This window comes from Cariama cristata, unplaced genomic scaffold (assembly GCF_000690535.1).
Source record: "Cariama cristata isolate BGI_N322 unplaced genomic scaffold, ASM69053v1 scaffold12935, whole genome shotgun sequence".
Lineage (NCBI taxonomy): Eukaryota > Metazoa > Chordata > Aves > Cariamiformes > Cariamidae > Cariama > Cariama cristata.
In genome coordinates, this window is record NW_009617052.1 from 75,514 (window position 1) to 98,486 (window position 22,973).

Consider the following 22,973-nt stretch of genomic DNA (forward strand, 5'->3'; position numbering starts at 1 on the left):
AAGAGACATCCCTCCACAAGCCAGCACATTTTACAGAAAGATTCACAGGGCAAGAAACAAACATAGCTTCACTGAGTATTTACTTCTTGTACAGATTTGATATTTTAAAGCTCAAGTAACTAGACTTACCTTCTGCTCTGTGAATAGGACATGCTGCCAAGGTTCTCCAAACAAATACAAACTCACAGTCATCCTCTTGCTCAAACACTGGTGATCCCTACAGAAAAGATTCCATATGAAAGAGACTTACTAATCTTTATACTGCAAGTCTCAAAACGTACATGCAGAATTCTTTTTTATTGCAGTTGCACAGTCCAAGATCTCTATTACCAAGTTTCAGCACTCATTTTCAGCAAAAAGCTGCTTATCATGGAATCACAGGATTCCATGATAAGAATTCACTGTTGTGTTCTACAGGCTCAGGAAAGCAGTTGCAAGGAGAGACAAGGGAAAAACGCCTGTATACAAGATACTACTTTTTAGAACCAGCCTCTTCATTCCAAGAGGAATAAGCACTATCTATTTTGTTATAGGAAGTCCAAGCTCTAAAATCCTCATTAACAGGAACTGGCACCGAAAATTACCATTGTTTGATCACACTGGAAGATTATACGTGTAGAATAACGCTGCTTGTCTTTGCATGTGTCACCATTCAAATATATAATGCTTAATGACCCATCAGTAGCAGCCTGTGGGTTTATCTGAATGACTCCAAGGTTCTTGCTTTTATCAGCGTATTTCACACAAGATCCTATAGCACCACCTACAGGAAAAAGAAAAAGCCTGTATTTTAGTTCAAAGCTTTGACAACTACAGTTAGCTTTATTGTAAAATAACATAATGGAGTAGCTTTAAGAGAGCTTTGATCATTAAAGGAGACTGTCTCAAACACAAAAGAAGTGTTTTTCATAAATACAGTTAGAGATATTGTGTGCCCAAAGCCTTTGAAGAATAAAACGAGTTACCATCCTGCATTCACTCGAATCTTTAAAACTACACTAACTTATCTGCTCTCTATAGACTGATAGAGGACTACAGCAGCAGGTTAAATAAATCAAATTGGCTAGAAGTGCAGTAAGACATAGCATAGGTTTCTCATCCTGGCCTCATTCAGTTAAGAGGCCCAACAACATTTAACTTCCCTTTCTTCTTTAAAAGAAAAAAATAAAATAGACGATATTGGCAAATACTGCCCTCAATGCATTTTTCCCAAATGCATTCCCATACATCTCAATGCAAGAGTTCTGATGAGCATTAAGACTGCTCTCAGTTTGAGAAAGTCTGTTTATTATACCCTTGATATACCTCACCCAGGTCTATGCAAGTTCAGTGATTGAACAGGCAGGATTTAAGAAATCCTACTAAAGTGACCAGGGATGTCATTCTGCATGTAAGGTCTTGCATCAGAAGTCACAACTTAAGAAATGTTTGCCACTTGACTTACCAGGGCATCCAGGCACATAGGGCAAAGGTTTGCAGACATTCAAGAAAAATGTTCGCTTCTTTGCTTCCTTTGAAGTGTCTATAGCAACCCATGGTTCACCATCTTTGCTCAAGTCACTTAAGTCATACTCGTTGCCGGCAGCATCTGAAAGAGATGTGGTACATACAGTAAGCTGAAAGATGACCTATTAGATACCTGCAGCAGTATCGGGTTGGAAATTATACAAGTTTCAGTGACGAATACGTAAGTCAAAGTAATTTTCAGAATCCCATTAGATACCCATTGAGAGAAGGTAGTGTTGCCATAAAAAAAGTCACTATACCAAATGTAGAACAGAGTTCCTTGACAGTTACTTCCCATAAGTAACTACTCCACAATTCACAGCTGCATTTTTCCAGAGGTCAATACCAAATTAACTCATTTTCTTCAGAGTTGGGCTGAAGCAGCACCCAGTCATGATAAGGATTAAAGGATTTCAAAGCGATTATCAGCTCTTGTGTATACCACTATGTTCCACATTAGCTTCTTGCTAGTCTTCGCAAGTTAAGCCAGCTTCAAAGAACTTACCTCCTTTCCCCCTCTACAGTTTCTATGAAGACTTCAAGTCTTACAGACGTCTTCACAACAGGTATTCTTTAAAGCCCTCCTCCACCCAAATTCCAGGTACTTACCTGTAACCTGGCAGTCTACAGGAGCAGGAGCACAAGCCAGAGCTGTGTGAAACTCAAAAAAAGTATCATGGATGTTCAGCACACTGTTTATCTCTTCACGCACAAACTTAAGCTCTCCAGGATACGAATCATTACAAATGAAAGTCACCGTGAACGTGTCTGATGTTCCTGTAAAACAAACACTTGTCTGCTGCTGGTTCACTCTGGAATATTTGAATTTAAGTTCAACCTAACACTTGACTTTAAAATTGTCTAACAGTTTCTTATTACTAACTGCTTCAAGGAAAACACTACCTTATTGTTCATGGGTTTTTAACTGTAAATACACAAGCCTTCTTTAGAAACCTGTGCTAAATTGCCTTGCACCACAACTGTCTCTCCAAAGGGGAGATCAGAATGCCTTGACACATTTCAAGAGCATAATTACTTTCACTAAACTGTGCTTCCTAGGTCTTTGACATGATATATTTGAAGAAACAGAAAATCTATAAAACATCAAGTGAGCTGTACCAGCAACCCGTGAATTACACCACACATAGCAAAGTTTTCGGTCTGGGGCTTTTGTTTGTTTGTAAGTTCAGTGTAATGACTGCAGAGCAAATAATACTGATACTATTTAAGCAGCATACGTTAAGTTCTGCTTAGTCCTCCTTTCCACAGCCCACAAGAAATGGCAGAATTATGGGGGGGAGTAGTACTTGTCATCAAAATGGTAGAAGATCTCAAAGCAAAATACATGAGAGCTCCATCACTTGTTTCCTGTTGCATATTAGGCATGAAAACATCATGACTGGGAAAATAAGAGGTATCACCATAGCAATTTGTACAGAGGATGAACATGCAGGAGCATGTGAGGTTGCTGAATCCAAAATCCCATTTTCCTAAAAACCTTTTGTTGTTAAGGTGTCATATGTCATTCTATGAAAACTCAGTTTCAGTACAGTTGGACAGCATGTAAAATCCAAAAGCTAGGGACACATTTTTCATTAGTTTTATCTGCAAAACAGACTTAAATTCATGAGGTAGGTGTACATGAAGTACTAGAGCATTTATTCAAGAAATTCCATATAGGAGAGTATAAACTTACTGAAAAATCACCCTTCAGATACGAAACAACATTAGAGAGCACTATTCATGAAACTGAAGCTTAAAGCAAAAACTTCACTTCATTTTGCTTGTTTTCCCAATTTGACTATCCATTTCTCCATGCCAGGAAGGAAAAAAAATCCTGTACTGTACTTGGTCTCTTTCCAGGAATTATGAAATGCACATGTATTACTGAAAATTGAGCTATTACCATTCTACATGATTTGATTTCTTCCTAAAATTTTCATCTGAACTAGCTTGTCTAAGTGACTCACACCAAGCCCAGTAGGTTTTAGTACATGAACAAAGGAAGGAATGAAGACCATTCACAGAAAGTTCATACAACATCAGCAACCATTTCCACTGCGTATTTCCTGAACTCACCTGATTGCACACGAAGAGGACCTCTGTAGGTAAGAGTCAGAAACCCTTCCCCAGACAGATACAGGGTTTTGTCCAATTCCACCAGCCTCACCAATGTCAGATTTTCTGCTTCACATCCAGCAGCTGTTTTGCCATTGATTTTACCACAATCTGGCATGGGTCCACAAATGTTTAGCTAGAAGTTTTGAAAACACGTGGGTGTACACAGTATTAACTGCATCAGAAAAATTAGGTCCACATAACCATTTCTACATCAGTAAAACTCACTTGTCAAGAACTATTTCAAACAGCGTGAAATGTCTGTCATTTCTAGATTGCAAGACAACAAACTATGATACATAAACAACATCCTCAGTCTTCAGCTTACAGGGTCCACAAATTCTCCCCGCTAAAAGTACAGGATGTGGTTTAGCAAGTTTATTCTTAGACTGAAACACACTACGGTAGTATCTGTGGACAGACTAGGACGACTGATACATGCAGATTGTATTAAGACCACTGATACGGACAGTTTAAATCCCCTCCAGGCTTCAACTGCCCATTTCTCCAGCACCAGCATTATGCAACAGAGTCCATAACTGGAAAACTATGCATAGTCTTGAAAGTGTGGCTACCTTATGTTTGCTAAGAACCAGAAGTTCAATGCTTTTAAGGCCATCTGAGATGAATCAAGTTCTCTTCCATTCCTCCCCTCAAGCGCAGTACTTTCCTGCCAACTCAAATTTCATAACAGGACCGAGTCAAAGTTCCACTTGCTCACTAAGACTGGAAAAATGCACCAACAGCATCCATAAGCAACAGATTGTACAGTCAGGATCCTTACCAAGAACTTCTTCCCAATGCCAGTAGCCATATAGCCTTTTGCAGAAGCTAATGGCTGCAGATTGAACAGAAAGCCAGTGTTCGGATCTCGCACAGAGCAGGACTAGAAAAAACAACAGCATTATTTTCTTCTTCTGCATTTCTTCTGTTTAAGTTTTACCCTTAACTTGTTTAAAGAGCCAAAGTAGTGATTTACACATATTCCTAGCCTGCGTATTAGTCAGTAACTTAGTTTGGACAACCAGAATACAGCTCTGGCAATAGCAACATCTCATGCAATTCTTTTGCGCAGCTGTCCATTGACATCAGCCACATACCAACATATCACAGTACAATTTAATAGATAACATCTATCAGGTTAGCTAAGAGCAAGGAAATTTTAACTGAGTGTTGTTTATGTTGAGACCTGTAAAGTAGAACCAACTGAGTAGCTCACTGTAAAAGAAAAAAAAAGCAAGCCTCATTTGATGACCTGTACACAAACAAGGACAATACACATCCTCACATATAAACCCAGTTTTACTAGCAACCTCGTTAAGAGAATGAAATATTGAGTGCCACAGCAAGTAAGTTTTTCTTGAGAGAGAGCACTTGAATACTTTGGTCAGAAGTTACGCGTTTCAGGATCACTTCAAGGAGAAAGCAGTAAGATATCACAAGACTCCATCATGATGAACCTGAGACTTCACTGTAGTTAGTTTTCTCCAAGAGTCACTTAAACACAGCAACCAGGAGTGCTAGAAAAAAAACAGTATGTTGAGACTACAAATACAGTTATGTCCTCCTTTCTCACCTGAGAATCATCTTTCGTTTCCTTGATTGGACAAGCAGCTTCAGTTTCCCATAAGAACGTGACCACACATTCCTGAATAGCTATAAACTGTGGGCTGCTACTCTGGAAACAGATTGCAGAGAGAAAACCAGAATAAGCGTAACAGCCAACACCTCCTTACGTTTGAGATTCCACTTTATGAGAAAGTGTTAGATTCTTCTAAAAGGTTTCACTACAAATGCACACAATTCCCACCCTGCTTCCCTCTCCCCTATTTATTTTGAAGGTCACCGCTGAAAACTTCATCTAGCCAAACACTTAGCATGTCATTAAGCTTTAGCAAAGAACTGAATCTAACATCCAAATATTTAGATAAAATTCAATACTGATTCTAGACATGTATAACCAGACCTTGCCTCAGTCTAAACTTTGAAGAGTTCTGGGGTATAATACATAGCTCATCATTAAAAAAAAAAAACACTAACAATCAAGCAACCCAACTCTGTTAGCTGAGGTAACAAGGTAACAGGAGTATTAGTTACACATTCTTCATTTCAGTGTTTCCAGGCAAAAGCAAAGCAGTTCGTAACTGCTCCAAGTCACAGATTTTCACCATACCTCTTGGGCTGAAGATCATGTGAGTGAGGGGAGTACGACCTGCAGACTCACAAACCAGCATGAACAAGCTTAGGCAAGCTTCAGCCTAACAATCCCCTCAGTCTAAACTTCAGTATGGGGAGTTGTATCAGCAAAAACTTTATAGACTTAAGAACTCCTCCAGAATCACCAAGCTACAGAGGATGCAGAACCTAAGCCTGAAGATACACTTTACAATATTCTTCCTCTTAAGAGGGTCTGCAACGTTTGCGTATGTAACTCCTCAGTCTTAAGTCCCCGTGTATTTTTCATGCTAATAAAACTAGTCTGAAATAGCACTGTCTACTGAGGCTGTTAAGTTTTTAACTAGTTCTTGCTTACAATAAAATACTCGGTCTGAGATACATGCTTCTCTAGCATCTACGTCAGCTTTGTTTTTACATCTCTACTTTAAGTCCTCAAGAAGTCTTCGTTGTCATGAATCTGCTACGCGTTAGACACGTTCATGTAGCTTCATGCTATATGATGGAACACCTACTATGATGAAGCAAGAACTAAAAGATCATTTGTGCTTACAAGAGTGCCCCTGGAACAGACGAAGTGGATGGTGGTGGTATAAGTAGTTTTCTTTCCATCAGCATCGATGCACACAGAGCCATTTGCATAGGTTAGAAAAATGTGTCCGGGTCTTTCAATTACTAGTTCTTTGCTGGCAATACCAAGGTTACTAATAGAGGTGACTTCAGAGTAAGAAACCTAGAAATAAAGAAAAGCATGTCAGCAATTCTAAACTCAAGTGAGGAGTTACAGATACAGTCAAAAAGAAGAAAATACCTACCACAATAATCTTGTATACAGAAGGTTATCTTGAGAGTTCTGAAGATAACAAAGGTGTAGATATCATCCTACATTTCTCCCCCCGTCTGTACTTAAGTTTCCCATATTTAACAGACAGGGTCCACAAGCAGGCGTAGTTTGTTTTTTTGTTGTTTTTATTTTTAGTACCATAAGGTGCCCATAGTGCCTCACAACAGCCATCCTCATCTCACCAGTTACACAGCTTCGGAATTTAGGGAGGCCTATGCTTCACGCACAGTAAGTAGGAGTTAATTTGTGCAGCTCTTTAAAACACAGCAGGTGGAAGCCTCCAGGCATTCTTAGAATTGACCTTAGGGATCTGCCATGCTTAGCAAAGCCTAAAAAGCACTAGCATAAACTTAGCATTAGAAGAACAGTAGGTACTACTACCAAGGTCCAAATTAATCTTCACTTCTGCAAGATAAGTGGTGTTTCCTATTTTTAAGAAACTATTTTAAGTTAGCAACAGCAACAAACAGAAAAACACACCTCCAAAGCAGCTCTGTCCACAAAGATTTCCATGCTTTTTTTTTCTTAAACAACTCTGCTTTTAGGTTCACCCAACATGCTCACTTTTTAATCCAGTGTCTTCAGCAATGAAGTAATGAAGCCCTAATGTGTCTCCACATGTGAAGTAAGTAGCCTTACACAACAAGGACTAACGCAAGCACAGGGAACTAGTAATATTTAGCTCAAGTACCATGATGGCGATGTACAGATTCAATCACTCACACATCCTCTTCAACAGTATGGAGGGAAGGTGTTCTCCATTTTACGGAAGGAATTAGGACAGGTTGGTGAGCCTTTAGTTCAACCTTCCGTACAGCTTTGAGTAGCATTGAAGCCAGGCCTCGGGCAAAGTGCCCATCCAGCCTGTCAGCATAAATCGTTACACTTCAGGGACATACAGAAGTAAAAGCCCATAACCACCACTCTTTTTTTTTTTCCTTTGCTTGGCCACATCTGCCTAATCTACTCCTCAAAGCCAAAGACAGCTCACAGAGGGGTGACAAAGAATCTGTAAATGCATTTCTTCCACAGTTCAATCTAAAACAAGCCAGAAGCAAGAGAGACTATCCAGGAGAGCAGCCTGTTCCTAAAGCAATGCTGGCAGTCTCTGAGACCACAGCAGTTTACACAGAAGAGATGCAGTTCGTCTGCCTCTGCAACATCGGATGAATAATCATGCACGTCAAACACGACATTGATATATTTGTAAAAACTAAAGCTTTGGTCTTTGAAGAGATGGACAGGAGGTCTACCATTCTGCAATGATTATGCCAACATTATGGATACACAGAATACCATTTTGCACAAAGAAGCCAGAACTCATGTGCCTATCTTGCATACCCCTTAACCTCACCCACTTGGCAAACTCGCCCTGAGCTGGGATGGAAAGGCTACTCACATGATCATGCAGATATTCCATCTGACAGACAGATGCTCGCCGGTCGCATCCTGGGACAGCAATCAGTGGTCGACAGACATTTATGTAGTACTTCTTGCGCTCACCCGGTCTTGAATTATCCATAGCATACCAGTTTTGACCTCTCTTCTCAGATTTTGCTAAGCTGAGCAGGAAGAGAAAGTTCTACACTAAGAACACACATTCTTCATAGATTCTCTCTAGATTTCTCTGTCAGTCTCAAGAAACAAAGCAACCATAAGGCATTTCAGAATAACTTTTCCCCTCATTTTTAAGTGTTACAATAAAAATACTCCTAGGAAGTAGAGCACAGTTGACAAAGTAGTAAATTTTTATTAAGCAAAACCATCCCAAAAAGTCAACTTACATCTTAGGAGGGAAGTCATACACTAGAGGGAAATACTGTGTTCATTTCAAGATACTTGCAGTTAAGATTGTCACAACAGATGAAGTTTCTAGTGCGGTCTACACAGGAAACAAACTTCATCCAGTGCTAAGCTATCAGCCAGAACACTAAACTAGAGTAGCCAAGTTACGTTGTATATGTTACTTTCCTACCTTGACAAGTCATATTGGTCCATGGTGTTGGGGTCAGTCACAACACATTCCAGCGGCATTTCTGGACAAGCATATTCAGTGTACCACCTGAAGTTGTAGGTATAGTTATCCTCTATCTAAAAAACAGCAGAATAGGTCAGTGAGGCTTTCCACACAGAATACTTTGTGATGCACAGCTACTCCTTTATACGTTAAGCTTGTTATTTCCCCTTGGTTTTAGGAGATGCCTTCTCAGACTGATTTGTGTAGGTCTTTTTTTGTAGATCTTGTCATGTGCTGTGTCACCAAAAACACTCTTTCCAAAAATAACAGAACCAGAGCAACTAGAGCAATGTAACTGCTGTCTGCTGTGTTACAGGACACACAGTCCTACCACGTTACTTCTCAGCCAGTTTGGTTTTTTTTCAGCTAGAAATACAAGATTATTAAAAGCACTGGTAATTACATGGTCCAGAGACTAGAGAAGAGTGAAGTAACAACCTGGATCCAGGTGAACAGCTTACCGTTCAGTGGTCAAGACAAGCTTTATGGCCACAACAAGAGGCGGATACACCAAGAGAAACAGTATTTTCTCTTGGTCTGCTTTATAGATACTGGATATTTCCATCCATGAATACCTGTTTGCACTGGCCTAGCGGCAATTATTTACAGGATTTTGGGATGGAGATCCTTCCCTTCTTCATATAGAACTTCTCACCTGATATTCAGGCTGACCTATTCCAGCCTGATGGTCACACAGGAAAGTTATAAGGGTAGTTCGCTGTGTTTTCTTCTCATTATTGTATGCTGTACCGTTTTTGTAGGTCAACTGGATCAGACCATCATAATATGAAAGTTTGGAACTGGGCAGTCCAAGACTCCAAAACTGATCCTTACTAGAAAAGAAAAACCGGGCTTTTAGGCTGAACAGAATGCAAAATTAATGCTATCTTTAAGAGAAGCCTTACAAGTAGTAAGCACACATGTAAGTTTATAGAAGACACCATAATAAGACAAAAGAATGAAATAAGGTTGACTAGACATAAGCGAACTAGGATGAATAGAATGCTGCCAAAAGGAAACTTAAAACATGAACAGGTGTCCTTCTTTGGAAAGGAAAGGAAGATGTACCTTGCTTAGAAAACTTTAACACTCCCTTCTCTAGAAGAGTGACAGGAAGATCAAGTTCCCATTCTCCAGAGTAGAATTCAAACTGCAGACACCCTAATGCTGGGCTCAAACTGGTTCCATGCAAATACATGTGGACAGTGATGACCTAGCACTGCACAACAGCAAGTCTTCCCACTCAGGGAAGAAGACTGTCTTCACATCCTCTTAGCTCAGGACCAGCTTTGGTTCAGGAGGGTTTCTTTACTCTGATTTAACACTGGCTCTATCAGACCTAGCCAGACCACCTTGCCCTGAAGAACATTTTCCATATCTGCAGTGAACTCTTCTTGGCTGGAGAGTAACTCTGATAGAGCCAACTTAAGTACACCTGCATGTGTTTGCACTGTATCACATCTCTGGCAACAGGCTGACCTGGAACCTGAAGTGTACACATACTATCCCAGACATAGCTTGTAGAAGATAATAGCAATGATACTGTCAGAGGAGCAGTATACACTGGGATTGCGTCTGCACAACACTTTTAGTAATCGAAATACAGTACAACACTCCAGCTCTGGGCTCCACCTCTGCATAAGGCAGCCACTACTCATACCAAGTGTAGCGCTGCTTCTTTAGGTTAGCTCTTGGAATCCAGCTGACCCTGAATCTAAATTGCAGCTTAATACAGCAGTAGTTAATCTACAGCTTACAGTCCCTATGGGAAACATAAGGCAGAGCAACAGACACATTTAATCTCAAAAGCTAGCTGTAAGAAAGATTACACGTGTGTACACCTTGCTTGAAACAGCTGGCACCATAATTACTGCACTACCACATAATATCTTAAATGCAAGTTACCTCCGTCTATTATAGGCAGCACACTAATTATTTTATATGCAAATTGTTCACAGTTGCACGCAGACAATACATCATGCAACAAGAGATCTTTTATTACAGAGAACAGAACTAGAGTTACTCACCTTTGTGTTACTTGGCATGCTGCTGATTTTGTGTGACACAACTCATCTGGCACACTGCCACAGATGTTTATGTAAAACAAGTATTCAGTAGTACGAACTATGTAGTGCCCATTTTTCTTGGCCAGAGGTGACAAATCAAAAGAGAAGCCTAATTGGGAAGGAATAAGTTTTATCAGTTCAATTATTTTCCTGCCATCTCTCACAGGTTTTGATTCTACCAGACACACAGCTAGTTCACCTCCCCCTGAATAAGTCTTCTTCCATGTAATTATTGTTCCAGAAACATTATGGACATACTAAAAGCATGTTTTCTTATACAGATATCTACTGCAGTAAAATACACATTATACCCATTTTCCTCCACACACCCTAGGGGAATATTAAGCTTGTGCTGTTCTGATCTTCCATACCCATGTGCTTAAAATTGCTGTGCTCTAATATTGTGGGTGCCTAGACCTAGGCTGAACTCACTTTGTTCTTGCGCATCAAAAGGACTCAGTCTTGCAACACCAGTTCTATCCCTCACCACCTTTCAATTTGCTGGACATAAATACATACCTGCCTGAGGATCAGAGACTTGACAGTTATCTCCTTCCGTTTTAGACAGGACACACGCAGCAGCAGTATACCAATCAAATGCATATGAACATACACCCTCAGACATTAAGATTGGAGCACTTTCTAGATCACCTGGTATCACAAGAGCAATGTGTTACACATACAGACAGTCAGGCTGCCAAAAGCAACTAGGAAAAGCCTAGGAACACAAACTCTTCCCCAACAGCAGACCAAGATTAACTGTTAAAGTATCTCTCCGCTGAAAGTGAGGACTAAATAGAACAAAAAAATTCCTTGCACAAATTCTTTGCATCCTCCTCCCCACAATAAAAGTTTAGCCCAGAAGTGAAGATGCACTGCTCAGTCTGCTCATGAGTGCTATGACACTCTTTGCAAAAATGTTTGCTTTGATACACAAACCTGGTGTTCTGCTACAATGCAACAGCTTTATTAGGAAGTAGTGCAGAACCTGATCCTAACAACTTGGAGGATTCAGCTTCCTCAGGCTGAGGTAGAGGAGCAGAGGAATGAGGCAGAGGAATACAGGTTTTCTATTTCCCTGGGAGATGGTTGAACTAGTGGGCTGTTATATGGAGATGAACAACATTAACAACTTCTGCACATGCTTCTGCTTTTCGTAAACTGCAAGCAGTTTAGACACAAAAGATACTTATTGCAAGGTAAGGTTAAAGCATCCGATATCAGTTCAGAACCAGTCTTTCCCATCAAGACAATCTAGGGAAAAAAGATGCTTTGTGTAGATCCAGGTACTTGTGGAGCTTTAAACACTTAAATACACTTTCATCACGTTTGGGAGAATCTCAGTCCAAGAGACTTACTCAAGGGCATTTAAAGAGTACTTGTATAAAAGTTGAACAGAGCTAAATACTTGCAACTACATTGTTATCATCCTAGTAAACAAACCACAATGCTTCAGCTTTTGCACAGAAGGAAATAAAGGCATATGCTAATATTTAGCACTCGTGTTTGGGCATATTAAACGACCTCCAGTTTTTAACTGGATCAGAGAACAGAGTGTGGACATTCTCACCTGGTCTGCAGATTAGAGTGATGACAGTTTTGATTTTTTTGTTAACACCACAGCTGTCTCCATTTGAATAGGTAAGTTGAATATTTTCTCCAACCTTTTTAGGAGAAGATACAAATGTGCCAAGATTCTTACTCTTGTTTTGTTTATCTGTAAGGACAGTAAATACATCACTTTTGTTTCCCTAGAAAGAAGTGAAGTTTACACTATTAAGATAATATCAACTAGCCAAATGGAAAGTCTTCAGAAAGCATATCATTAGGAGTTTGTTTTTACCTCAACAAAAGCACACTACAAAGCCTGGAGTTCTTTAGTTAGAAAAGGCTACTTGCATCATTTATTCTAGGGTCTTTGGGAGCACAAGAGAAACATGCTCCTAATTTCTATTTCCTCAAATAACTGAAGGCATCAGGGCAGCCAACTCTCATTTGGAGAAGTGCCAAGCCCTCAGAGCCTTTGGGAAGAAAAAAAAAAAAGAAAAAAGAAAAAAAGGTACTTACCTACAGAGCAAACAGCAGCATCATCTGGGCAGCTGGAAGCTCCTCCTCTCTTCCACACTTTATGGCAGACATTGATGTAATAATGCTTTCTCCCTACCTCCAAAAAGCTACTGTCCACAGCTTCCCAGTTCTGGGCCAACTCTGAAATACAGAGGGTTGTTAAGAACAAGTAGTCTGGCTTAATTGTTCTAGTCTCTCCATGCCAAAAAGCCTTTTATCACAGAAAAGGACTCACATTTAAAACCACTTAAGATGACAGCAGTCAAGGCAGTCATAGATACAGCTACTTTCATAAGGCATTCACTTTCGGGATGAGGGAAGTAAACGCCAGTACCCCAGAAATTCACAAAGAAAGGCAAAAGCTGATTAATGTTCAGCCAAAGAATTCCACTAGAGATGGCATGTAGACTCAGGACAAAAGTAACTGAAAGCTAGTTTTCATTGCTATACCTGAACTGCGAATCAGAGGTGACAAGTCATAGTGTTTTCTCTTATCAACAACTCTGCAAAGGAGATCTTCTTTCTCTTTAACACACGCGTATTTTGTATCCCAAGTGAAAAAATAGGTGCAGTCCACTTCACCAGTAAACACTGGAGTTCCTCTACCATCATTACCTTAACATTGAAGATGGATAAACAGATGTTAGGTTTCCAGTGGGAGAAGAGGAGAAAAGCAAGGAGACTTGAGGACTAGCAATGAGCAAGGAAGATAAAAATCCTTTTGCTGCACAGGACTTGCATTTGTGATTTTGGTTTTTGGTTGGCTGGTTTTGTTTTTTTTTTTGTTTTTTTTTTTTTTTTTTTACTGTTGGCTAAGAAACAAGGCTCTTTTGTACCTCAATATTCTTGAACATAACTGTAAATTTGGAATAACACTGCTACTGCACAGCACAAAACAATGCTGCCAGCCACAGACATTACTGCTTACTCTAACAATATTTATTCCTTATGTTAGCTGTGGCTTAAAGCATGCATTCCTTTAGAACACAAGGTCTCCTAGCAAGCACAGAAGTCAAACCCGAGCAGAGTCATCACAGCTTGTTAAACTCACCTGCTGTTTCATTGCACTCAAAGTTTATGACAGTCATTCTCTGAAAGCCGGAACTACATGCATCCCCATTCGGATAAATTAAAGTGAGATCCCCATCAGAGTATCTGAATAAAAAGTCAGGTTTAGATAGAAACACGGGATCAGACAGAATCATGCAGTGTTCTTCACATAATAGAAGCCACGCTCTTGTTTATTTATTAATTGTCTCACTCAAAGGGCTCTCAAATGCTTGTTCAACATTAAGACTGACATTTCTATTGCAACAAAGGCTTGCATCCATTGATTTTTCTGGTTACTTTTCATGGATTTGTATAGAGTTTAAAGAATGCCCTAAAAAAAGCTACTCTAGCTGTGGTGAAGTATCTGTTCCCATTAGTTTATTGCATGGTTATTTTTGCAGGTGGAGGAAGTCATACTTTCTGGAAGATCACTCTGACAAGTTTGTCACATGCTTACAGACAGAACGGAAGACCATATCTAGGTGAATAATCTCTGATTTGCAGTCTCATGCAAACCATTGTCCCTGTATGCCACTTGAGAATCCTGAAGTTCTTAAGAGAAAAAACAAAACAAAAAAACCCCACCACAACCACAAAATCCTGGACCTCAGTAGTCTTGGGTATGATTAATGCATGCTCTTGCAAGGGAAGCAGAGATGCCCTCTTGTTCAGGACAGCTTCTAAAACATCTGATCCTCACGCCACCTTACATGCAAAACTCAAGGAAGGCAAGAGGCAGCACAGCACAATCTGCAATTTTGACACCAAAGTCAGTGAAAGTTTCTTCCCTGTCTAGGCAATGGCCTCTACCAACCTCATCTGCTTCTCCATTTGCTAATGCTATCCTGGTACACTGTTAAAGTTTTTCTATTAAAAACTGAGCAGAAATACTTGCATTTTGTATCAAATATCGCCTACATGACAAATAAGGGCATCAAAGTAGGAAACCAAGATCAATCAATCCGATCTGTTAGCAGGGCTAAAGAGCCTTTACACACCTTAGGGTTTGGTTCTCAAATCTTCCTGCCACTTTTTGCTGGTTATTCGAAGATTTTACTTGGCAAGATGAAGTGTATCCCGTGCTGTCCTTGCAGTTACCTGCAGCAGTTTTCCCACATATATTCAAGTAATAATAATACTCCTCTTTGTCATCTTTGGCTAAATATGGCGTGACATAATCTGAATGAATAGCAAAAGGAAAAGTGTTCTAACACACAGCAGAACAGATGTAAAAACCCATATATCTACAGAGGACATTCTTCCTGTCTCCAAACATGGAACCAGAAAACAGGCTAGTAACACCAAACACAAAAGAAAAATAGTAAGCTTACCTGGAAGTTGAGTAAGTGGTCTTAAATCAATGGAGATATCATGTTGTTCATTAGTCAGAAGACAGCTCTTACTCTCCAGGTAATCCCTGTGACATGCATACTCTGTAACCCACTCAATTTCATACCGACAATTTGTTTTTGCTGTGAGTTTGGGACCTGCACTCTGATAGAGAAGTGAACAGAAGTCAAATTACAAGTAGAAACTTATTTGAAACATAATCTTTAAAGCAGCAGTATCCCATTCCTTTAGGGTCAGTAATGACTAACTTCACCTGTAAATTGCTTAAGAGGTGCAAACAGTGTCTCTGGCCTCTCAGAAAGAGGTGTTGAGAAGAAATAAAACAGCTCTTATTAGTGATGTGGCAAATTATCATAAGTCTAAACAGAGGCAAAGTATTAGGCATTAGCAGAAGGACAGCAGAAGTAACAGTACTTTAAAAAGCACTTTTCCTTAACTTGTTGGCAAAAGCAGAAATATGAGCCCAAACTGCTAAGCACAGCTTGGATAGTGTTTGCCTCAGAGGAGTTCTCAAAGAGGGGAGTAGAGATCAAGAGTTCTCTGAAAGCAAAGCAGCCTCTTAAGACACTGGTGTTTTAGTCACCAGTTTCCTCAGTCCAAATGAGGGCTGAAAGACATCTGAGAATTGTTTAGCCAACACTTCCATCAGATGTGTTTTCTGTAGTGAAATATTTTGCACCTCTGGGAGAAGGGCTAGTCTTGGTTTTCCTCATTTTAAAGTGAAACATTTAGAAATCCACTTTGTTTCATAAATCTGTATTTCTGTCACCCACTAAAACAACAGGCAGATACCCAGGTAAGTATCAGATAAGTTACAGGCACAAGTAACATCAATGATACTTCTCATACTGCCAAGTGTGCATAGCTCACTGAGGTATTACAAAGTGACAGTGGAGAAAAGTCCAGGGTTTGTTTTTGCAGCAATGAGGGTGAAGTATAGTTCCTATCCAGGTCAGATGAGGGACAAAAGATTAAACCAAAAATTAGCCACACAAGAGTTCCTCCTTCACTAACCTGCAACCAAAAGCATCACAATATGAAACGGCAGAACATTAGCAATAGCTACTCCGGCCCAATTCAAGGAGTGTGGGCTGCTGAGATTACCCAGTATCACAAAGTGAGCACCATACCGCATTGAAGCTAGGCTAAAACCGTGTCCTGCAAAAACTGAGTTGCTGCTTAACAGATTTTACTTTAAGTTAAAAGGAGTTCAGGAATTCCTTAGTAAGTGACAGACTTTTGCCATGCAACAACATTTACAAGCTTTTTTTTTTCCTAAGGAAGGCCAGATTAATAGAGAAACAAGTTACAGATAACAGCTATAAGCACGCCCAGCCTGACTGATGATGGAAGAGTGCTCATTAGCAAGCAATGCTCTTGCCAAGGATCAACACTATACTAACTCTGTCCTATTCTCAGAGGAAAGCTCTGAACCCAGAAAAAGGCAACCAAATTCACCAAGACAAGAATGAACACAACCCTGGAGAAATTTTATTCAAGTTCTTGTTTACTTCTTAAGTTCTAGAAGACTTTTTGAAGAGTATATTTAGGATCTCACACTCTTCACAAGCTGCAAACCGGGAGAATTTCTGTTCTCTTCATCCCTGAATAAAAATGAAAGATAATGCACACAAAAGTTAAAGACCAATCATTTAACACAAATAAACTTACCTCTTCGCCCCTCTTCGATGGGCAAACAAAAGTGATCGTCACTGCTGGGTTATGGTCTAGGCAGAAGTCTGGCTTTTCTTCATCACTATATATTCTCTCATAACTCAATACCAGCCTAGAAACAGAAAATGGGAAACCAAAAATACAATTAAGACATTGTGCACTATACAGAGAAGGATATTCTCAAAAGAACATCCACTCTTTGCTAGATACCAAGGCAGAATATACCAAAGTAGCCCTGCTCCTGAAAGCAATTTTTATGGAGATCTTTATTTTGGTTAATTGTAAAATTAAAGGAATAAAGATTAAAACAGTCCCAGTAAAATTACTCAATACTTAAGACTATGCTGAATGCCTTGTAACCCATATTGTAGTGAAAACTTGGCTGATAGTCACAAGAACACTCTCAGTTTTGCTTTCAAATTGTTGGAGAGCAGATGCGATAAACACTCTTGCAAATTTTGGAAGTAATACCCACTCATGTTTTACCACATTCCTATACTTTACCACCTCTCTATGTATAATCTTCTTCCATTCTGTCCCCAGAATTAAGAGCAAGATGAACTCATTAGCAAATTGACAGGAGCAAGGCAACTGGGACAAATCAGGATGAGATAACAAGATCAGCACAACTTCCCAACTAAGCATTACTGTTCTATGCAGTCTGACAGGCAGAAGATGACAGCTCGCAGACGGGTGACAGTCTGGCTTCAGGCTAGCCACAGCTCTAACTGGCCTCTCTATACCTTAGGACACAGGTATACAATCATCTTACTCCATTCTCAGGCCACCCTAGTCTGTTTGAGCACATACAATGAATTTTCCTCAAGCAATGAAGAGCCCTTCAGTGCTAGCAGGGGTAAGACACAGCATTTTTAGAGAGTACCAGCTGCACTTTACTATGACAACAAGCTTGTGCTTCCTCAGATGTAAGCTTCTGCCTTGGTACAGAACACCTCAACCACTTGTTTTGTGCTGGGGGAAAAGCCCTGCAACAGAGAACTAACAAATTCATTTGTAAACTAAAAGAAAACCCTCAACCTTATCACTGATAGGCCAGAACCTTGGACTCCCCGGTTTATTCTGCTTGTTTTCTTCAACTTGCATCTGAGATACAAAGAGTACTGCAGAAGTCAACAGGGCACTATTGACCCCACAGACAAGGTAAGCAGGCTCAGATGGAAGGATCAGAAGGAAGATCAGCATTGTAAGTCCCCCGAGCCACACTGGGATTTTTGGGTGGGTTTTTTAGTGGTGTTTTTGTTTGTGTGTTTTGGTTGGTTGGGTTTTTTCTTTCAAGCTACACTTCCAACACAAAAGGCAGCAAACAGAGGCAGTATCAAGGAAACAGTTTCTCCTAGTCCCAGCTCTGCCATCACCAGAACAATAAGCCTTGCATTGCTTATCTATTTCTTTTATTAAGAACTCATTAAAGCAAAAATACAGATGGGCAACATCTGGCCCTATTCTCAACTTTTAAAGTACTCCTGGGCAGTAGAGTGAACCAAACAGATGCTCAAACCCACAGAGAGCCAAGTGCATTTACCCTGTGGGCCCTCAGACAGTAGGCAGATGGGGTCAAATCTCACTCTCCTGCATGCGGGCAGAGAACAGAGATCATCCCTCGCTTCTGAGAGTTTTGCAGTTCAATGAAAAAGAAAATTTGATCCGTTATGGCAGTACAACAGGTCGCCTGAAAAAGACTCTGCCCTGTCAGTATTTGAAGGAATTTTGTCTGCCACGGCTTCAAAATTGAAGTGGTATTGATGTTAAGTTTTAGAAGACTCATCTGTTATCAAGCCTACTTTTTCCAGTCCAGATGACTGAGAAGTGTTCATAGAAGTATCACCACAAAAATCACATACCTGTCTTTGTCACGAAGTTTCAGCTGTTCCTGCGGATGGCCGACATCATACGCCTGCCCTCCGTGTAACAGGCAAGCAGCACTGCCAGCAGCGCAGCCTTTGGTCTCTCCGCTTGAACTTCCTATTATAGAATATAGAAATAGAATACAGGACTCAGTTTCTAAGCTCTACTCTATCTGAAGTATCTTGCCATTTTATCTGTGGGCTCACTTACCATTCATCGATTTACTCTTTTCTAAAAGTACCTTTAAAATGGGTTACATTAAAACGTGAAGCGGACAAGACAAAACCTGAAGTGCTTGTGATAGTTCATGCTGCCCTGTTTTTGGACAGCAAATTCATCCTTCCTGCCAAAGTAGCTGCAGCTAGTTACGATTTGCTAGTACAGCTGCTGGATGCGTAAGGCTTTGAGAACTTCCAGAAGTGCGCCAAATATTTTTTTTTCTCCCACAACACCAAAATGATACCAAGTAATGGGTAACCCTCTCCTCATAGGGACAGGTTTTTTCCCCTCCTTTGTTTCTTGTAAGCCATCTTATTAAAAACTGTCAGCAAAAAGTTTCAGACTAGGGGGATTTTTAAAAGAATAGACCTGTCACTAAAACTAGAAGTATTAAACCCTTAACAGGGGCACAAAATACATATTTAACTGCAGAGTAAAAAGCACAGTGTGAGTATACAACTAAAATAGCCTTTTCAGCAAGTTTCAAATGAGTGATTTTGCTGGTTTAATTCCTTACATATATAGCTTCCGACTGACATGAAAGTGCTAGCTATGCATCGTTACTTACCCAAGCACCCAAACGCTATTTTAGACACATCTCAGGACATTCACTTGGAACTAAGCAACAGCCTGAACTGGAGCCCAGCATAATAAATTTAGAGCACATGAAGTGCTATGAAACATCTTGATCTTATTTGGCAGCAAACAGAAGCAGCTACAAGACAAGTTGAGCTCTTCCACTCAGTCCAGTTTAAGTCAACTTTTCTAACAGTACTTGCCCATCCAGAAGGGGTATATCTCTGAACTCCACAATGGTTAGGGACTAAGACTTGGCTTCACAGAAAGCAGCCTTCAAATCATCACAAGTAGCTTGAAACAATAGTGCAAGTCCTAAAATACTGATCTTTGGTCATAGGACAACCTCAACTGAGGCACTGGAAAAGAACCGCACTACTAGAAATTTATACACCGACAGGCGACACAAGCAAGTGTTCACACCTAAGTCCCTGCAGATGTTTATATATAAGGAATCATCATCAGAATCATCCACCAAGTAATTTCCTGAAACTTGGATGAGAGGATTCAAGTCATGTTTCTTCAAATCTTCATCAAACACATAGCAAGGGACCTAAAACAACAACAAAAAATTACATGCAATGCATGCTACACAAGTAGGGAGAAGTTATGAACAGGCATATATAAAGCCAACTTAATATATGGAAAAGGTTTTTATTTCTGGAAGCTCAAATACCCAAAGCTAGACATACTGACTAAAATGAGGCATCCAAAGTTAGACTGTTCTGCCCTAGAAGAGTTTTACTATAAAAAAACATCCAGATCACAAAAAAAGGTTGCAAAGTTATTTAAGATTCTCAGCTCTAACAACTTCAACAGATGCTTTACATGCCTATGAAAAAGTTAGGCTTATGGAGGTTATTGGGATTCATTTGGAGTGGGGGCTTGTAGTTAGACTAATATTGCCAGATGTCTGAAGAATAACTTCTGCATGGATAGTACATAAATACCTCTTTCACAGGTTTAAACAAGTCTTTCTTGCAAGCCACAAAAGTCCTCCATTCAAAATAGTGCACACACTCTGTTGCTGTTACGAATTCAGGGGTACCCTATTTAAAAGAGAAAAAAGTAATTCTTTAAAAAACAGAATACAGGTTTATTTTACATCTGTAGACAGCAGTAAGTTCATTGAAAAGTTTAAGAAAAACAGAATGCAGCATGTCACAGAACAAGGGCATACAGTTTCTTAATAGCACTTGTTAACAGCAAGTTTGTTATTTAACAGCAAGTTTGTTATTTAACAGCTTTGTTGGTAGACTCAGGAAGATGCAGGGTGCCAAATCTTTCTCGGTCTGCGTATGCACCAATTCTCAAACTAACATGTGCCAGTCCTAATATGCAGGAATTGTACTACATCTTTCAGAAGCGCTTGCTATGCCAATTGATATTGGCAGAAGCACCAGTAATATCTAGTTACTACAAAGTAAAACACCAATACAAATGTGTATAAATAGGTGAAGAGCAAGGCAATGCATGGTTTACCAGTTCCCTGTCTTTTATCCTACAAAGACAACCGATTACCAATCTCTTCTGCTACACAGAAAGAATACCTCTGATCTCACCTACTTATTTTTATAGGCTTATGTTACACATGTTTGTATCTATTTCAAGATAGGGGTTCTACCACGGTTCAGGGTTGGATGCTCAACTGAATGTCTCTACTTAAGAGAAATACAACAATCAGATTTTTCCATTCTCCCTCCATCACCTCAGTTAGAAGCACTTTAGCATATTTTAACTGATTCTCTCCCCATTTAACCCTGCCATAAAAGTGCTGGAAACAAGTTGTTCCAGACACTATTACAAAATTCTTTTATTAGGTCACATGAACAACAAGTGTTAGAACTAGAAGAAGTTTGAAGATCGTTATGATCTGGTGTTACAGCTAGAGTTGAGTAATAATTTTTCATTTAGTTTAAAGAGTCATCGGCTGAAACAGAACAGGAAGCACTTAAATCTCTGCTGCACTGGCACTTTGTTTGAATTGGCTAGATTTCCAAGATGCAACAGCATCATCGGTGCCAACAGCAGCACTAATAAGTACTTCTTTCCAACACAGGAACACATAAACTGATCACAATCTGTACAGAATACCAATCTGTGGTATCAGTTAAGTGTGTAGAAAGTGTAATTCCAGAAACACGTGGAGGTGAACTGCATACACACACGTCCCTAGGAACTTTTCAGGGATCTCCTGTCACACTTTAAGCTGATTCTAACAAATAGCTACTCCCCCAGAAGCCCAGCTGGAAGCTTAAGGACTGTTAGTTCAACAATGTGTAGACTAAACCTAACACTTAGTGTTGTCAGCTACACTGACCCATAACAAAGGTCAGTCATTTTCTTCAATGCTGTTCTACTAAACAGCCATGCTAGGCCCACAGCTGGGCACAGCCAACATTTAAACAATAGTTCTCACTGTTACAGCACCCTGTACACTGTGGACTCATTCCTCCATATTACACTATTAAAACACCACAGCGCAATTCCTGTAAAAACATTAAAGGTCCAGAAAGAGTCCATGATCAGAGCTAAGCTGTACATCTGCAATTATTTTCTACCAGGACTGAATTTTGAAAGCCACAGTAGATCATGAACTTAACTTGGTACTAAAACATAACTGGCTCTTCTTTAAGCTAGGAAGCTCAATAATTAGTACCACCACTAGTACAGCAAGTCTCCTTAAAAAGCAAGTTAGAAGTACAAACCATTTCCATTGAAGATAAGAACACGTGATTTAGACTTACCAGTGTTTTCCCACATAGGAAGTTAATGTTGCTTTGAACTTTGTGCTGACTGCCTTGCTGCAAGCAGTCACTCGTAGTGTTGAGTTCCAGAAGAGTTTTAGAAACTCTTTCCAAGCCTAAGTCACCTAGGGGTTAAAAAAAAAAAACAGAAAAGAGGGTTATCATAATACAGCACTTTCACAGAAGCTCAACAGATAAGCTCTAATTTCAAGCACTGAGCAGCACAAGACATACCACTCCACTTAAAGACAGTCTTTGACCAGAGTACAGCTGAAGACCTTCCTTGCAGTTCTTGAGACTTGGAAGACTAGATCCAAGTGAAGATAGTGTTTGAGATCTCTAATCACACTTCTACTTTCTCAAAGGTTTTTAGCAAACACTGAATCTTAAGAAGCCCAACAGCAGGTGACACTACAAACTAGTCACTGCCTTCGGAACAAGGGCTAAAGGACTCCATCAGAAAACTGTTACCAACTAGTTTCAAGTACCACAATTCACTCCTTCCTCCCTCCAGCTTCTCAGCCTTTATGCCATTTATACAAATAGTGTCGGCACAATATGAGAGAGCCTGTCATAGAACCGCAGAATTGTTTGGGTTGGAAAGGACCTTTAAAGGTCATCTAGTCTAACCCCCCTGCAATGAGCAGGGGCATCTTCAACTCGATCAGGTTGCTCAGAGCCCCATCTAACCTGACTGT

The 22,973-nt window shown here is 39.9% G+C and overlaps 1 protein-coding gene across 1 annotated transcript in view; it reads right to left on the bottom strand.

Annotated features, from left to right (window-relative positions):
- The window catches only part of IGF2R (insulin-like growth factor 2 receptor), a gene marked incomplete at its 5' end in the record, with an annotated part of 51,381 nt that overhangs the window by 23,174 nt on the left and 5,234 nt on the right, over positions 1-22,973 (bottom strand). Inside the window, 24 exons of the mRNA XM_009700389.1 lie at positions 130-217; positions 585-763; positions 1,445-1,588; positions 2,116-2,283; positions 3,586-3,760; positions 4,409-4,510; positions 5,201-5,302; positions 6,353-6,532; positions 8,043-8,205; positions 8,619-8,734; positions 9,316-9,493; positions 10,688-10,835; positions 11,246-11,377; positions 12,297-12,443; positions 12,794-12,934; positions 13,244-13,408; positions 13,845-13,948; positions 14,842-15,022; positions 15,175-15,337; positions 16,865-16,979; positions 18,730-18,850; positions 19,952-20,081; positions 20,479-20,577; positions 22,276-22,400. Of these exons, the coding sequence (XP_009698691.1) occupies positions 130-217; positions 585-763; positions 1,445-1,588; positions 2,116-2,283; positions 3,586-3,760; positions 4,409-4,510; positions 5,201-5,302; positions 6,353-6,532; positions 8,043-8,205; positions 8,619-8,734; positions 9,316-9,493; positions 10,688-10,835; positions 11,246-11,377; positions 12,297-12,443; positions 12,794-12,934; positions 13,244-13,408; positions 13,845-13,948; positions 14,842-15,022; positions 15,175-15,337; positions 16,865-16,979; positions 18,730-18,850; positions 19,952-20,081; positions 20,479-20,577; positions 22,276-22,400 (3,366 nt within the window). The remainder of the gene's footprint in view (positions 1-129; positions 218-584; positions 764-1,444; positions 1,589-2,115; positions 2,284-3,585; positions 3,761-4,408; positions 4,511-5,200; positions 5,303-6,352; positions 6,533-8,042; positions 8,206-8,618; positions 8,735-9,315; positions 9,494-10,687; positions 10,836-11,245; positions 11,378-12,296; positions 12,444-12,793; positions 12,935-13,243; positions 13,409-13,844; positions 13,949-14,841; positions 15,023-15,174; positions 15,338-16,864; positions 16,980-18,729; positions 18,851-19,951; positions 20,082-20,478; positions 20,578-22,275; positions 22,401-22,973) is intronic.